Source organism: Neoarius graeffei, chromosome 23 (genome assembly GCF_027579695.1).
Source record: "Neoarius graeffei isolate fNeoGra1 chromosome 23, fNeoGra1.pri, whole genome shotgun sequence".
Taxonomy (NCBI): domain Eukaryota; kingdom Metazoa; phylum Chordata; class Actinopteri; order Siluriformes; family Ariidae; genus Neoarius; species Neoarius graeffei.
Window position 1 is genome coordinate 9,465,105 of NC_083591.1, and position 17,583 is coordinate 9,482,687.

Genomic DNA, 17,583 nt, shown 5'->3' on the forward strand with positions numbered 1-17,583 from the left:
CTCCATTAATTGATGGAACAATTAATTCTGAATTATACCAGCGAATTCTAGGAAAATGTCAGGACATCTGTCCATGAACTGAATCTCAAGAGAAGGTGGGTCATGTAGCAAGACAACGACCCTAAGCACACAAGTCGTTCTACCAAAGAATGGTTCAAGAAGAATAAAGTAAATGTTTTGGAATGGCCAAGTCAAAGTCCTGACCTTAATCCAATGGAAATGTTGTGGAAGGACCTGAAGCGAGCAGTTCATGTGAGGAAACCCACCAACATCCCAGAGTTGAAGCTGTTCTGTACGAAGGACTGGGCTAAAATTCCTCCAAGCCAGTGTGCAGGACCAGCGCTTGAATTAAGTGGTCTTGCAGTCTCGCCGCGACAGTTATTTCTTTTATTAAAGCCTGTGCCGCGCCGCTTGTAAAGGGATCATTTTGTATGCCCCAAAAATCAAGTTGCGTGCGGGGCAGCCTGACTTTCTGAACAACTCTCACACAGAGGAAATAACTGTCGCGGCGAGACCACTTAATTCGAGCGCTGAGGACTGATCAACAGTTACCGGAAACGTTTAGTTACAGTTATTGCTGCACAAGGGGGTCACACCAGATACTGAAAGCAAAGGTTCGCTTACTTTTGCCACTCACAGAAATGTGATATTGGATCATTTTCCTCAATAAATAAATGACCAAGTATAATATTTTTGTTATAACTATCTGTTCTGAGACATCCCCTTGGCTGTAACTGGCTCACGTATCATGCAAGCTGATGTCCGAGATTTGTTTTTTGTGTTTGGTTGTGAAAGCGGCAAAACCAACATGTTCATGCGCAAATTCGAACATGCAATTATGCCACCACCAACTCCTTTTCTAGTCAGTGTTTGGCTTTCCAAAATCTTCTGACAAAACAGCTGACATCTTTCTGCTGTGTTTGTGTCTCATTCACCCCGACACTGCTGCTTTTTATTATTCCCTGCTGGCCAAAAGGCCCGAAGGGGGATTATGTCGTGGCGATGTCTGTCTGTCCGTCCCAGGAAAGGGTACTCTCCTTCTGAAATCAACTCCTCTCATGGTTTTTGGAGGAATTTCATGAAACTTGGCAGAAGGCTTTGTTATAGGACAGTAATATGCATATTGCATTTTTGTTTGCAGTATATTGAAGCAGGGGATATTGTGTTCTCAGAGCACTTTTTTTTTTTTTTTTTTAATGGTCAGTGTTGCCATGTCTGTGTTCAAAACGAGCTATGTACTCATCTGTGGTGGGTTTCCCAAAAGCCTCTTAATGCTAAGAACACCATCTCTCAGAGAGTGTGTGTTCATTGTGCACCATTTAACAATGATCTTTGTGCTACGATGCTTTTGGGAAAGTCTGCACTTTTTTTTTTTTTTTTTTATTAAAGTCTTAACAGCAGGGCTGTATGGAGCAAAATTCTTTCATGTTTAAATGGACCATTATGCAATACATTTTTATGAGGCAGCATTTGAAAATACAGTTTTCCATTGTAGTGGTAAAGAACTAATGGTAGCAAAACTCCAACACTGTGTTGAGTCAACAGCCTTTAATTACCAACTAGGGTGTGTTTGGCGTAGACATTTGGGTGTTTTTCAATTGCTGCATGTTTGGCTAGTATCAATAGATGGATGTACTTAATCCATCCAGCCACCTTTTCTGCAGAGACTCCTTCATTTCTAATTTTGTTGTATTGTTTTCTGGAAAATACCCCAATTCTTATTGTGTGGGCCCCCCAACTGCATTGCATGTGGTATTTGGAACATGAACAGTTGTGGTTCAGCCAGATTCTTTCCTGTTTCTTTTTGTATAGTTATGTGGTGCTGATGCCCAAAAAGCGCCAAGCCCTAGTTGAATATGAGGACATGAGTGGCTCTTGCAATGCTGTAACGTATGCCAACGACAACCAGATCTACATCGCTGGAAATCCTGCTTATGTGAATTACTCTACCAGTCAGAAGATCTCCCGACCTGGCGATTCCGACGACTCTCGCAGTGTTAATAATGTTTTGTTATTCACAATCATGAACCCCATTTATCCCATCACTACGGTAATACTCTCAAGCACTCTGTAACTCAGTTACATTAGTATTTGGTACATTAAAAACATTACAGGGCAAAAAGTCATATATAAAACCACAGCCATAAATATGTACCCTCAATATATATTTTTCTTATCCTGCAGGATGTGCTGTATACCATCTGCAACAATTGTGGTCCTGTTCAGAGAATCGTCATCTTCAGGAAAAATGGTGTCCAGGCTATGGTAGAATATCCTTTACTGTTTTAGGCTAGGTGTCAAATCCACGTACAAAAAAACCAAAGATACTTTTAGCAAAGCACTTGGCAGTGAGGCTACATCCTGGGTCAGTTGCGTAAAACCTTTTGAATTACAGATGTGGCTCAAGAATTTGCTGTTTCCCAGCTCCAGGGTCTCTGGTTCAATTCTGAACTTGGGTTTCTGTCTGTGCAGGGTTTAGCCTGTTCTCTCCAAAGGGTTACTCCAGTTTTGTCCCACCTCCCGAATACACCGAATGGCCTGTATTGGCTACAGTGAATTGTCCCTCAGTATGAATACCAGGGCTGTGTTGAAAAAATCGATTTTCCGATTCTGAATCGATTTGCATATTATTTCCTGAAGATCGATTCATACGTCCAAAGATCGATTATTTTTAACGTATTTTTTTAAATTACATTTTTCCCGGTGAACTTTAACCCCACTCGTCGCGTCATTGAATTCGCACAGGCGGTCTGGATGCAAACGGCACGCCTTTTGGCGCATGCCGCCTTTTTCACGGCTGAATCATGCAGATCCGATTTTTTTGGGGGGGGGGGGCGTTGGAGTGTCAGAAGAAAACAGTAAATCAGAAAGCTGTGTGCGCAGCTTTCTGATTTACTATTTTCTTCTCATACTTATACTTCCTATGTTTCATGGACTGTAACGGCATTTGCTTATTTAGTAATTTTAATACAGAATTTACTTTGATGAAATTATAATCAGACACTCCAATGCCCCCCCCCCCCCCCCCCCCCCCCCAAAAAAAATCGGATCTGCACGATTCAGCCGTGAAAAAGGCGGCATCCGCCAGAAGGCGCGCCGTTTGCACCCCTGCCGGAGTGCAAAAAGAAGCTGCCTTACTCCTGGGCATGTAAATGAGCTCCTTTTTCTGCAGAAGAATCTTTTTGTACCCACGTGATGGCAGTTGATGGACAGTTTACCCAGTCTGTCTCAGGTCAAGTTTAAGGTCCAGTCAGAATTTATTTTTGTGTGCACTTTAACAGGAAACAGCGTTTTTATTTACAGTCTGAAGTTGAAATTTAAGGTTTATTATTTAAGTTTAAAATGTAAGGTAAATTTAAAGTTTAAGTTTAAATGTCCTGTTTACATGTTCGCACTTTAAAGGCAATTGAATGTTTTATGTTTTTTTATATTTTGAAGATTTTACACAAAACTGTGAGACACTTTTATGTTTCCTAAGGTGCTGTATCTTTTGGTTCTTATTTACAAACGGTATAATGACCGTTAGGTTACTTTGAAGCCAGTAACCAGCAATCTGTTTACATTTACACTGGCTAAGAATCTCTTTTTTTCACATTATAAAATAAAAATGCATTTGTGTGCAACAGCTTTTGGGTAAATTCTTAATCTTAATAATGCACCAGGTTAGTGTCCCATTTGGACACTATTGTTGCAGGTTTAGAGACCTCTGGCATCCTCTGTTTGCGGTCTTGATTCGCCTTTCTGTGAGGGGGTTTGATCATTATCATTTTCACCAGTCTTACAGCCATCATTAACTACCAATACTTGATTAATTTGCTGTTGAATGTCAATATAATACAAGTATTAATATGTTGCTTAACTACACAGTCAAAAATGGCTCTAATAACACTAACTCGAATCGATATTGGATCGAAGCGAATCGAGATCGGATCGCATCAAATCGTATAGTCGTGATAATCGATTCTGAAGCTTTGGAATCGAATCGATTCTTGAAATTTGAATCGATACCCAGCCCTAATGAATACCCATGCAGATGTGCTCCCAGAGTGTGTGTGTTTGTGTCATGCCCAGTGTTCCTTGGATAGGCTACGAGTCCATCACAACACTGACCAGGATAAATCTATCACTAGATAAATGAATGAATGACCACCCTTGTGCTGTAAGGGCATGTTGAGTAGTGGGTTTTCCTTAACTATTCCCACGTTTGATTCAGTCCAGAGTGCACAGCGGGCCAAAGCCTCTCTCAACGGTGCTGACATATACTCAGGCTGCTGCACACTCAAGATTGAGTATGCCAAGGTACGTGGGTCTCTCTTTTATTTAGCAAATGCACACAGTATCCATTTGTTTAGGGCTGAGTGAAGGTAGTGGGTCCATTCATCTGCTTTTACATGCTTTTATGCTATATTGTTGTGGACATGGTTAATTTATTGGCTAGTCTACCAGGCGAATGGAAGTGCCAGTGTGCTCCCAAGTCCCTTTTTTTGAGCCTGGAAACCTTTTTGACCAGGCTCAAAGGTCGGTTATTAATCCTGCAGGTATTAGATTAACTACAAGTGCATGTATTTTGACAGCTTTTCCTGCATTTTCAGTTTCTTTGCTGTTTCTAGACTATCATCTATTCATTCTAATTATTCAGCTTGGTTTAAAAAAAGTTATTAACCAGATCACATGTGATGTGTGTAGTGTTGTAGTCAAGCCCACGTAAACTTAAGACCAAGGCTTTGAGGGGTTGAGATCAAGTTAAGACCGACCAGTGTGTGAAGTGGGGTGGGGAGGGGTGACTGCCATTAACACGAAGAAAAATTTTAAATTGGCAGTGAGTCACATTATTGGTTGCATTTGAAGCAGGAAATTTTACATCCAATCACAGTAACTATGTTTAAAAAAAAAAAACAATGCATAGGCAATTTAGTGAAATCCCTGTAGTTGGGTCTTGAAATAAAATCTCAAGTCTTCCATGACTGAGACCGAGACCAGACTGAGTAAAAATGTGGTTGATGACTAGACGGAGACCTTCAAAAAGTGGTCTTGAGACAGATTTCATATATTACAATACTAGTGTCTAGAGTTTTATTCTCATCTTTGATCAAGAACGCAGTCTGTATTCATTTCATGTTGAGATTTTATAATCCCCCCCCCCCCCGTCTTTCTCAAATAGTTCCTGCTCGCATGCATGTTTTCTCTGCTCCTGCTCGAAAAACCTGGCCTGTCTGTCAAATAACCCCTACTCGCACTCCACTGACTTTGTGCACTCGTGAATCTTCTGCTCACAGATTTTTGCGCTCGCTCCCTCTCGCGTTTTGGTGAAATGACCCTTTTAAAATTCACCAACCAATAGAATGCAAGGTATGACGTTGACGAATGAAATCATCACTGTCTTCTCGGGTGCGTTTACTTGCGCACAGTTACTGTTTAACCGGAAGCCAGTGTGCACTGGGGCGACTATATGTAGCTCTTGTAGTAAAATAAATACACCCACACGCGTATAATTTTTGAGAGAGGAAGGAAACGTTGCAAAACATGAAATGAATAAATGCTGCTCTCAAATTGAAAGACCGTACATTTGATTAAAGATGGGAATAAAACTCCATGGTAGTGCAGCAGTTTGGGGGATTTGAAAGCTGAACTATAGTTGCAGCATTGCAATGTTTCATGCCACAATGTAGTGTGTTTAGTTTGTACACGCATACCAAATTAAAACTTTTTTTTTTTTTTAAAGTCAATCTTCCTCTGTAACTGAATAAATAATTAACAGCTCAGACTCAAACTCTTTGTCCCAGGAGACTGATTAAATTATAACATACTCTGGAGTAAATCAGTTTTATTCTCTCTTCAGTATATTTGCATTAGTGAACTAAAAATGAAATGTTTTGATGACGTTGTAGAAATGGTCTTGAGGGTTATGTACTACTTGTGTGGAAACATGTATCTAATGATTAGTTTTCCTCCTTACAGCCAACACGTCTCAACGTATTTAAGAATGATCAAGACACGTGGGATTACACCAATCCAAACCTGAGCAGCCAAGGTAACGTGAGCAGGACATTTTTCTATTCTGACACAACTCGGCACCCGTACTGCCACTGTGGAGACTAGCGAAGTGGGTGGGAGTGGGTCATGTTAGACTTCAGGAGCTCTGGTGTTTAATTGTGCAGCTTAGCACAGTTGTTTGCAGACACTGAGGCATAGTGGGTAGTTGATTTGGTGGTTTTGTGACCTTGTTTCTGAAATGTAAACAGAACGTTGAGTTCCTTTTCTCAACAAGGCGAGGGTGAGGGGAGCAACTGGACCACTGAGCATGCATCACTGACAGAAATTGTTTGCTAATTTTAAAGTATTACTGCTTTGGCTGTTTCACAAAAAGCATGTTTCTAATCCAGGAACATTTGAGGATGTCTAGATCAGGGGTTCTCAACCTTTTCTACTTTGAGGCCCACTTATTTGTACTTGTAATGAGTCAGGGCCCATTTAAAAAAAAAAAAAAATCCCCAATTATTTTGGCTTATCTGTTCTGTTAGAATCGAATCTATTGTAAAGTGTATTAATGGGATGCAACATCACTCCGTTACAGATGGGAGTCCAGGCATTAAATAAACTGTTTTTTTTAAATTGTCGGTTTTGTATTTAAAACTGTATGGATGTGCCAGAAGCCAACATAAAACCATGCGTGCAGGGCATTCTCAGCCAAAAGGGATTAATGATCCAAAAGTGGAGTCTGGTCCATTAACACAAGAACTTTGTTGCCATGTTTGTGTTCAGCAAACAAGCAAGTTATTAAAACCAAGAAGTACACTCGAGAAGTGGATATAGAAACCACTCAATGGGATTAGATCTTTACACGCTAACAAAAAAGGATTTTTCCTATGAGTTGGAAAATTGAGTTCCAACATCTCAACATCCGTTGAGTTCCAACATCTCAAACTAAAGGCCAATTTATGCTGACAATGCAGTCCTCGCAGATGGCGTCTGCGTAGCCCCCCCACCTTCGCAGATGCTCTGCGTGCACCTCCCAAAAATTGTGACCACCGCAGAAGCCTCACAGACAGCTTCGCAGACAAGAGGGCTCTGATTGGTTCACTCCACATCCGCTGTACACGCACTTCCGCTTCCCTACTTTCCCGGTTTGTTTTGTTTTCACGACCGCCATTTTTAAAAACACGAGCGAAGATGGAACAGCACGAAGAGTGGTTGATCGAGGAAGTGAGGAAGTACGTACATCTATACGACTCCAGTTCTAGTCATTATAAGTAACCGGAGGATAAACACTCCAGTAACCACACCCACAAACTACTCCTAGCGATTTCGCGACTTCGCGCCCCCTTGCGTTGTGGCGGTGAATAACATCACGCATGCCTATTACTCCCCGCTCAGCGATAAATTACAACTGTCTGCGAAAAGCTATCTGCGAAAGCCTTGTCGCAAGAGCATGCAGAGGCCCTAACTGGTGCTGCAGACATTGTTCTACACGGACGAACGGATGGAAACCTGGAAGAGCATGGAGGTGTACAACATTTTCTATGTGGCTGGGTTAAAGATCTGGGGATCAGGACACAAGACGGATCTAAGTGCAGGAAGAGTGTTCATTAGCAGGTGTGATATTTACAAAAGCAGAATCATAAAGCGGAGTATTTTAAACAGTGTTATAAACTTGGCGAGAAACAAATGGGACCGTGATGATAATGCTTCACAAAGCCTTTATGAAAACAGCATCTGTATCTGCACATGTTGACTGCTCAAATCAGTATCAGGTGTTTCCCATAATGACTGGGTCCCAAGCGCGTGCACAGCGTCCTCCGTGAGTGCACGCGGCCGCTTGAGCTGCACCAGACTAAAGTATGCAAAGGTGTGACAGTCAAGTGTTCACGTGCTGTGTGACCACAACTTTTAGTTCACATGTATCTCGCCATGCGTTGCTATCAAAATGCCTCATTTTCATTGATAACCCATCGCAAAGCATCGTGACCGTAGCTTAATGAGGCGGATGTGACGTTGGAAGCAACCCAGCAATTGTACCCTACTACAAGTAAAAATTAGTTTCGACTTGGGGGAGAGAGAATCGTGGCCCACTAGATGGTGCTTGGACCGTGGCTCAGTGGTTGAGAAACACTGGTCTAGATCATTTCAGGAGATCTGGAACTTTCCACAGGGGGAATTGGGCCCCAGTTTTAGTTCTGGAGGAAAGTAAGGCATCCCTTGTAACCATAGTTTCAATAACCTTCTCATGCTTTATCACGTCACAATACAGTGACTATTCTTAATCCAAAGCTGTCCAAACTGTGAGTTACTCAACCTCTTGTCTGCTTGCATCACATCTGAAAATAAATGTTTTGTGGCGATTAGTAAAGTGCTACTGGAAATATCAGTCTTGTGTAATCTGTCATTTCTGTTATGTTGCATAATGTTCACCACCCTTGCAGAGCAGTAGAAAAAGTATAGTGGGAATTTGTCCAGGAACTGTGCATCTAATTGTGGATGGTTTCAGATTTCTTTAGTCCTTTTAGAAGGTCCTGGAACCTCGAGCTGAATGTGCTGAAATGCTGTGTGCTTTTTGTTGTATTTTACCCATTGAGCTCCTTAAAATGTCTGGCTAGAAGTGCCGTTTGCACTGTCCTCTTAAAAGGCGTCAGTTTTTCATTGGATGCTTGATGTCTGCTTATGGGCCAGTTGCTCCTCCATATCTATGTTGTACCAAAAAAAAAAAGTAAACTGCTTCAAAACATCAGCTGCAACAACACACTTGGACAATGAAGAGTGCACGTTTCATACACATCGAAGACAGTTCCGTTTCCTCAACTACACCTGCAAGAGCATTTCCTCCTTCAACAAGCAGAAGGAAAGCATAAGCATGATAAACCAACCATGCATTCCAACACTCCATACAAGAGAACACATTTTACACTCCTCTTCTCCTGAACCACCACTACAGCCATGAAGATGCGCCACCCCATGGCATGACACACATTCAGATTCACTGTGTTAGAAGAATAAGACACACGCTACTGAGAGAATACCTCCACCACCCCACTGTGACACAGCACCAACACTACCTGCTGATAAAGGAATCAACAGGGGGGAACATGTTCCAAACAGACCAAAAAAAAAAAAAATCCAGTCCATGCATACAAACAGAGGACAAGTCAATCAAGAAACAAAACACCACCTCTCCTCTATGGTTGTATATTTTGTTCTCTGTTCCTCACACTCGACGCCTTGAACAAAATGTGCTCACATACCACACAAAAAGCATCTGAGCCGACCTACTGATTATAGCTCTGATTTCTGCAAGAACTGACACATCACCAGTATGAGGAAGATGTCACCCACACAGACCACATGCTGACACCCTTTGGTTACAACATGCTAATTGTCCAGCATACCTCCCACCTCTAGATCTCCTGAACTATTTTACCTCTCAATGTGTATGTTTTTTTTTTTTTTTCCCCTTTCTATTTTTAGTCTTATGACCTACTTTGTAACACCTTCCAATATGATGCAGGTTTGGCATTGTCTCTAGTGGGAATCTGAAATGTGCAAAAACCCACCACACTGCAAGCTGTGCGTGATGACATGGACAATATATTTCAATAAAAATACGGACTCCTGCAAGAATATGGACGAGCTGCGGCGGCACTTTGATCTCAGACAAGGAGGACAGCCACTAGAGTCTTTGAGACTAAACCGAGTTGGGAGGAAAATGGAAATTTTTTTTTTTTAAACTTTCAAGTGGCAGAGATGAAGAGGATCTCGGCTGTGGCTAATTGACAACCTGTACCACCTGCCTCACCCTCTACCCCTCCCCTTGAGTTTGAGCTGTAAGTATCCCCAAGCTTGTGTTGTCTTGGAGTGATGCTTTGATGGTTTTATTCTGAAAATGATATATACCTAACTTGCTATCACTTTCCCTTTCGAATCTCCATTTGCCTGTTTATCCAGTGGACTCCAATTTCGTGTTGCTGTGCTGCATCAGTAGTACTGCTTTTATTCTTGTATTATGTTCAGGGCATATGACAGTTAAGCCCCTTGCTAAAGAACTATTGTCTTGCGTTGAAGTAAATGCCACAAACCTAGTTTGAGATTCATGTTTGCAATGTTTGTACCTGAACAGGTGCAGACGCTGATGGTGATGGGGGCAAACAAGGTGTGTGCGCATCCCAGGCACTTTTTTTTTAAAATCCTTCCTGTTTTCCCGTCTCAATGCACCATATAATCATTGTTTATTTGGCAATTGATGCATGAGCAACTAGCTCAAATCTTGTCTCCATTGTATTCCCTTTTCTCACACATTGGTGCTGGTCCACATTGTCTAGGGCTCATCTACCAATTGCATAGTCAGTTTTGGTGTAGTTGTTTTTCTTCCGTCTATTTCTGGCCTCCTTTCTTTCCTATTCAGTTGGTTTTAAGCTACTTATTTTATCTAAGCTAGAGAGTCTCCTATTTTTTTGGCAAATTCATCTTCCACCCTTTCTCCCTGTCACTGTGTATTCTTCTTTCCCTTTCATGGCCTCCTTCCCTCTCTTGCCTCTCAGATATGAATGGCCACTCCAACAAGCGCCAGAGGCAGCCTGCTCTGCTGGGACACCACCCTACAGAGTACGGTAAGGCTCCTGGCGGACACCAACACGTTCACTCACAAAAACGGGGAGTGATTGTGCTTGTTTAATTCGGGTGCATAGATCCACAGTGGCAGTAAGACGGTGCTGTGTTGAGTCACTCAGAATTGCAGTGATGTATGCGAATGTTAAATTTCAGCCATCATTGTTCATGTATCTGCTTGACAGGTGGGTACGGTTACCAGGATGAGAGTTATGGCGGCTATGACGGACGCCGTGTGGGCCCATCTATGGGAGGCCCGCGGAGGGGCGGAGCTAGTCAGCGCTACGGTGGCCAGTACGGAGCCCCACCTCCACCACCTCCAGGGGAATACAGTGCTCATGCGGAGTCACCAGTCATGATGGTCTATGGTCTGGAGCCATCCAAAATAAACGCGGATAGGGTGTTCAACATTTTCTGCCTCTATGGCAACGTTGAGAGGGTAAGCAGAGAAGGATTCCTTTTTTTTTTTTAAATGTCTCTCTGTTTTAGAAAGAGATGTTGATTTTTATGGTGATGTCCAGGTGAAATTCATGAAGAGTAAACCAGGTGCTGCCATGGTGGAAATGGGTGACTGCTATGCTGTAGACCGGGCCATTTGTCATCTAAACAACTATTTCCTGTTCAACCAGAAACTTAATGTCTGGTAAGATTTTTGACTGTGCTTGTCTTGTTTGACTATATAAGTAGTTTTGTATCATTTAGGCCAAAAAAAAAATTGTTTCCTATTACATGCTTTGAAAAATTAGGATAGGTCGGTAGGGATTTTCTTATTTTTATTTTTTAAAAATGTTTCCATGGCTATCACCACTCTTTTCCCGCCATATTCACAATAAAATATCCACCCACCCAGCACTCTGTTTGAATGCATGTTTGCAGGTGTGGTGTTTTCAGAAATAAACACTAAAGAACACTTTTTTTTTCCAAAGATTTATTTCGAACCATACACAAACTTCTCACACTGAACATGTGTGTTGAACTGTAAAGGTCAGCTGTTCAATGTCTACTTCCCATATGGCCTGTAGCAAACGTCTTTTATGCCTTTTTGAAGGCACTCGTCACGTACTTCAATAACTGTTTTTTAAATCTTTTTCTCAGATCTGGTTTAACACAGGCCGAGTCTTTAAGACAATATGGACAAATGTTGTCTGTTCTTCCGAATCCACTGCTATAGTAGGCTATTTCAACAGGATCTGCACAGTTGAGGCATTCTGACACCACAAACTGAGGCAAGAAAATGTTTGGCGGGTGTTACTGGTGCCCCGTAAGAGTACTCAAACTCTGACAGCAACACAGTGAGTGCTGTTTGTGGTCAGTGTGTCAACCGATGCTTCGCGTAGATGATTTCTATATTTACTCTGGAACTACTGGTACAAGCTAACAAATCGTCAGTCTTTAAATGTCTCTTTTTCTAGCGGCATCATAATTTGTCTAAGACTGGGCTTGCGATGTGCCAGAGACGCGTCTTTCAGCACACAAGCCACCGCCATTTTCGTTGCTTCCTGTTAGAGGTAGTCACGCGCATGCGTACAGTCAGCCGTTTATCATGTGAGAGACGCTCGTGCTATGCATAACGTACGGACGTTGGTCTGTGACCAGGGGCAACCACGCTGTGTGCATCGCATGAACATTTTTGTAGACTGAGAGGGGGTCAGAGTCACGGGGGGGGTCGGAAAGGCCCGGGGGCGGCTGGGTAACCAGAAATAAAGGTGGGGGGGGTGTTTTTTTTTTTTTGGCCTTATTCCAAAACTACTCTTTTATAAATGGTCTCCTAGGAAGGATGTGCATGAGCTGACTGTCTTTATCTTGGGTTGTTTGTAATGTCTTGCCTGAGTTAGCATTTGCAGTGTCTGATGTGTACAAAATCCAACAAAAGCACTCGTCTGTTAAAATTTGTACAGACTTGTTGGTTTGGATCAGCATCAGACTCTTTTTCATCCTTGCAGTGTGTCCAAGCAGCAGGCCATCATGCCAGGTCAGTCGTATGAGCTAGAGGACGGTACCAGCAGCTTTAAAGACTTCCACGGCAGTCGGAACAATCGCTTTGCCTCGCCAGAACAGGCGGCCAAGAACCGCATCCAGCACCCGAGCAATGTTCTGCACTTCTTCAATGCAGCCCCAGAAGCCTCAGTCGAGATCTTCTCTGAGGTCGGTTCAGCAGCCCGAGGGTGCAGAATGCTTCATTTTTTTAATTGAACTGTGATTCATCACTTCTCCTCCGTTTTCAGATCTGTGATGAACTTGGTTTGAAGAGTCCATCAAATATAAAACTGTTCGCAGCGAAAGGTGAGCAATCCCTATCTCCTGTAAGCCATGGTGGTGGTTGAGAGGAAAAAATTTATCTTGACAATTAAGCGTGTGCCGATATGTTGTGACAACATGCAAATATAACTGTGTGCATCATGGAAATGTGTGATGAACGAATGAACTGCCAATAACTTAAATTAGGAGGAAATTGAATTTAAGTGTAAACACACTTCACTAGGGCTGTAACGATACACCCAACTCACGATTCGATTCGTATCGCGATTTTTGACCCACGATTCGATATGCCCACGATTTTTTTTAAATGTTTTTTTTAAAGTAGTAAATTTGACTTAACATTTACTTACTTACATTGACTATTTAATAACAAATAATTCAGACCACTGCAGAGAATGAGTAATATGTATGCAAAAATGAACAAATGTATATCCAAAGATTGTTTTATTTCTCAAAATAATACTGTTGAGCCGGAAGCTCTGTTTTTTTCGGTTCTGAAAAAGTCATTTTTCCAAATCGTGTAAATCCGTTAAGATTTTTTTTGGGGGGTGGCTCTCTCACTGTCTCACTCTCATAGGGCCAATGATTTTCTGTGATCGCGGAAAACAGATGGAAATTACGGAATTTTTATAGTGAAACATTGCTCGCGTGTCAAAATGTAACTGCTGCAGAAGGCTTCCGCCCAAGCAGACATGCCTTCACTGTTGCCAGATATTGCTAACGTTTTCCACCCCAAAATATGTTCAAAACCAGCCAAAAAGCACCTAAACCTGCCCAACCTGGCAACACTGCATGCCTTTCCGGTCAAGTGATTGTGATTGGCTTGTGGCACACCTAGCCAGCCAATGAGCTGCTTGTTTACAGATTCGCTCCCCGCGTCGCAACCAGAATGGCGACCGCTTAAAAGAAATGAATGCTCTGCCAGTGGCGAGTGTGGACGTTGCGTGACTCGCAGAAGATTGTCGCAGGTTGGCGAAAAAACGACTTACTAATAGATATAAAAAATAAAAGTAATTTAAGTAAGTTTAAAATGTAATTTAAATAAAAAGTAAAGTATTCATAAATTGAAGTTTGGAAGCGCCTCTGTTTTTGGGCTGAGAAGTTTGAAAGGGTGTACCGCGATTCTGCCTTGTATCGCGATACGGATCGTGGCTCTGCGATTGCGATTTCGATACGCATATCGTTACAGCCCTACTCTTCACCCATTCAGATTCGAAGTCTAATGTAGGATTAATTTTATTTCACACTGTCGCGTTATATTCCAGTTTGGATTACGTATAATACTTTGCGTCCATGCTGATATGAATCAATAACCTTAATAAGAACTTCACCTACTGTACCACTCATTACTGTTGGGCAGCACGGTGGTGCAGTGGTTAGCACTGTCGCCTCACAGTAAGAAGGTTCCAGGTTCTAACCTCATGGCAGATAGGGGCCTTTCTGTGCAGAGTTTGCATGTTCTCCTCGTGTCTGCTGAGGTTTCTTGCAGATTAGGGAAAAATACCCAGCCACTGGGGTTGCACAAGCAATTGCCGGTCCTAAGCCCAGATAGATCGAGGAGGGTTGTGTCAGGAAGGTCATCCTTTGTAAAAACCTATGCCAAATCAAATACGCGGATCATGAGGCGGCCCCAAACAGAAGCAGCCGGAAAAAGTAATAGTACCACACACTACTGTTGCAGACTTTCTGAGCAACTTTAGGGCCTGATCCTACAACACCCATAATTATAAATAAATGCAGTTTGGGAATAGTCATTGAAGTTTTTTCCAAGTGGTAGCACGTTTATTCCAGGTCATACTGTACAGCTTGGACTTGAACAACCCGTGCACATACTCGGGTGGTTGACGATATGGATAGGTCACAGACTACGGAAATATAATAAAGGATACAAAATACAGAGTGGTTACGGATGCATCACGAGTGCTGCTAATTTACGTATTGGTCCCGGACATTTCAGTATATCACAGATTTCATATGGATGATGATGCATCACGGATAAAAAAAAAAAGTTAAGTCTAAAACAGAATTAAATGGCTGGACTGCTGAATTTCATAACTTTTAAAATATCTTGCCTGCATTTATGTTTACTTTATTAATTTACTGTTGATATATTTCACGGAAAATCACATACCCATAAATAAAAGATGCGTGCTTTGTATTACATTTATTTTCCGTGAATCCATATTCCGTGATTTTATGATGCAACAAGGATGTACAAAGATACCTGGGGGGAAAATAGCACGTGCTCAGACAGCGTCACACGTAAACAATTACCTGATTGGTCAGATGTTTTATCGGATCAGGTCCAGGCCTGGAAAAATCGCTCCAGAAGCAATCTCACTGATATAGATAAACCCAGGCCTCGGCTCTAGGTATGGTTATCGGTCTGGTGTGAGCACCAACCACATAAACTGCAGAGGACGTATTTATTTATAGTTATTAGTATTGTGGGACTGGGCCTTTACATTGTTTTACTGACTCCATATAAATTCAGTTTTTGACTATTGAACGATGCCATAAACATTAAAGTTAGAATCACTTGGAGACAAGGTTGTATACTGCATAAGGTATAGAACTTGTTTGGATATAAACTGTTCACACATTTTGATAAATTTGACCAAGACTTCTGAAAAAAAGTCCACAATTATATTTTTAGTTCTGCTGTCCTCACCCTCCTTGTAGTTTGTGCATGTGCTTCTCCAGCAATGAGAATTCAGTCATTTAGTTAAACGTTGCCTTCTGGAATATTCCTGGTAGTATCTCCGTCAGAGAGTTAGCACTACAGATCGTATCAAGACAAGCCAAAACGCGTATAACGTTATTTTAGTATAGGTAATCGTATGGGGCGCAGTAAAATTAAGACTTAATTTCACGAGTGATTTCAAAACTTCGAAATCACAAGTGAAATTGATCCTGAATTTTACGAGGAACCATACGATTACTTGTTTATAATGTATAGGGCCAAATTCATACTTCGGAAGCCATTCATGTTCACAACATTTTGTCATTTCACGTTTTCTGAACCAATCAGGGCGCAAGACTATCTTGCACGTTTGAATCAGTTTCTAAAGCGTTTTTCATCATGGCACGGCGACACGAGACGAGGATTTTGGACAGGATTTAAACATCTTTCAGGTTTGATCCCGGATATTTCTCTCGTCTCAGATGCCAGTCCAATGCTGCCTGCATTACTTTGAGTCTGGTTTGTAATTTTCTTTCCTCACTTCTGCATAAAACTGCAATAGCACCTTGTCTAACTCACAGCATTCATACGCCACTAGAGTCGTTTATTTGTCTTTCTGCGGCCCATTCAACACGGAAAGCCAAAAATTCGTCTTTTTTTTTTTTTGTATTTTCATTTTCGCTTGCAGCTTTCAATTGGTTTATCATTTATTCGTCAAATATAGCAAAATGCGACTTCGCAGAGTCAGCCATTTTGTTGACAAAATTTGATAATTTTTGTAACCGTAGCCAAGCAATGAACTTGCCAATAGCATTTCAGAAATACGGCCTCGTGTTAAGGAAAAAAAAAAGCCCTCCTTGATTGACTAATCAGAATTGAGTAATTTGGCCCTATGTATTATAACAAATGTTTAACCATAACTGAGCACTGTATGTTTTAGTATCCAGTTTGACTTGGTTGTCCGAGTTGTGAAGTTGAAGTGTGACGGTATAACGAGAGTTGCGATGATTAGTGCTGATGATTCCTTTCTTATTTCAGGTGGTGCTTCATCTGAGAGAAGCTCATCAGGGCTTCTGGAGTGGGAATCTGTTAATGATGCCATGGAAGCCCTTGCCATGATGAACCATTACCAGATGAAGAACCCTAGTAAGTGCTGGATAGTTGTTTTTCATAATGCTGGTGAATTGATTGAACAGAAGTCTCATTATTCTAATTACCATTCTAACCTACTATAATTTGTGTTCTTGTTTCCTATTCTAGATGGCCCATATCCCTATACACTAAAGCTGTGCTTCTCCACTGCACAGCACGCAAATTGAAAACTGCCATTAGCACAAGCTCAGCACCACCACAACTTCAGTCCCATGTTCATCATTCATGTGTGCAGTCAATATCGAATGTCTTTCTATTGAGTGAGCCACAGCGTGTGCTGAGAATCAGCTTGGCAGAACTGTTAAAATCTTGTTTTTATAGAAGAGGAGAAAGGTGTGATGCTTTTGTACCAGTAATTTTTTTTTCCCCCCCTTTGGGTTAATGTATTTCTTTTTTTTACTGCTTTCCATTATTGACTGTTAGCTGTGTGCTCAGCGCCTCACTTTTCAAAACGGCAGCCTGTAAAGGAAAGCCTGCATTTTTCTCTAATTGTAAAATAAAATTAGTGACGATTAGTCCTTTGTCATGGCTATTTAATATACTAGCTCTTTAGTGTAAGAAGCTGTTTTCAGTGACTGCTGAATTTTAATAAATTGAGAAATCTCCATAGAAGTGATGTATTCCCTTCATGAGGCCGGATGGTATTTTTAAATCCGTCAACTAATCAGCACTAAAATCTGATTAATACTGAAATGATAAATGGGGACCACAATGGTCGGGGGGGGGGACAGGGCTGTGTGAAGTTGTGAAGCAATACGGTTATTTTTTTGGGGGGGTGGAGTGAGGAGAGGTACTGTTACCTTCCTGAAGTTGATTTTTATGCCTCCGCCACTGTAAGGTGCAGGAGGCATTATGTCTTCGGGTTGTCCGTCCGTCCGGAAACCTTGTGAACG

At 41.7% G+C, this 17,583-nt stretch overlaps 1 protein-coding gene across 2 annotated transcripts in view; it reads left to right on the forward strand.

The window, feature by feature from the left end:
• The window catches only part of hnrnpl2 (heterogeneous nuclear ribonucleoprotein L2), a 34,492-nt gene extending 17,287 nt beyond the window's left edge, over positions 1-17,205 (forward strand). Inside the window, exons 3-14 of one of the 2 annotated variants that reach the window (XM_060905724.1) lie at positions 1,813-2,050; positions 2,185-2,270; positions 4,203-4,299; positions 5,959-6,031; positions 10,109-10,141; positions 10,530-10,598; positions 10,782-11,035; positions 11,118-11,239; positions 12,540-12,741; positions 12,822-12,879; positions 16,577-16,684; positions 16,799-17,205. In XM_060905724.1, coding sequence (XP_060761707.1) covers positions 1,813-2,050; positions 2,185-2,270; positions 4,203-4,299; positions 5,959-6,031; positions 10,109-10,141; positions 10,530-10,598; positions 10,782-11,035; positions 11,118-11,239; positions 12,540-12,741; positions 12,822-12,879; positions 16,577-16,684; positions 16,799-16,857 — 1,399 coding nt within the window. In that variant the 3' untranslated portion in view covers positions 16,858-17,205. The remainder of the gene's footprint in view (positions 1-1,812; positions 2,051-2,184; positions 2,271-4,202; positions 4,300-5,958; positions 6,032-10,108; positions 10,142-10,529; positions 10,599-10,781; positions 11,036-11,117; positions 11,240-12,539; positions 12,742-12,821; positions 12,880-16,576; positions 16,685-16,798) is intronic. The other variant, XM_060905725.1, reaches the window with a different exon arrangement.
• The last annotated feature ends 378 nt before the right edge of the window (positions 17,206-17,583 follow it).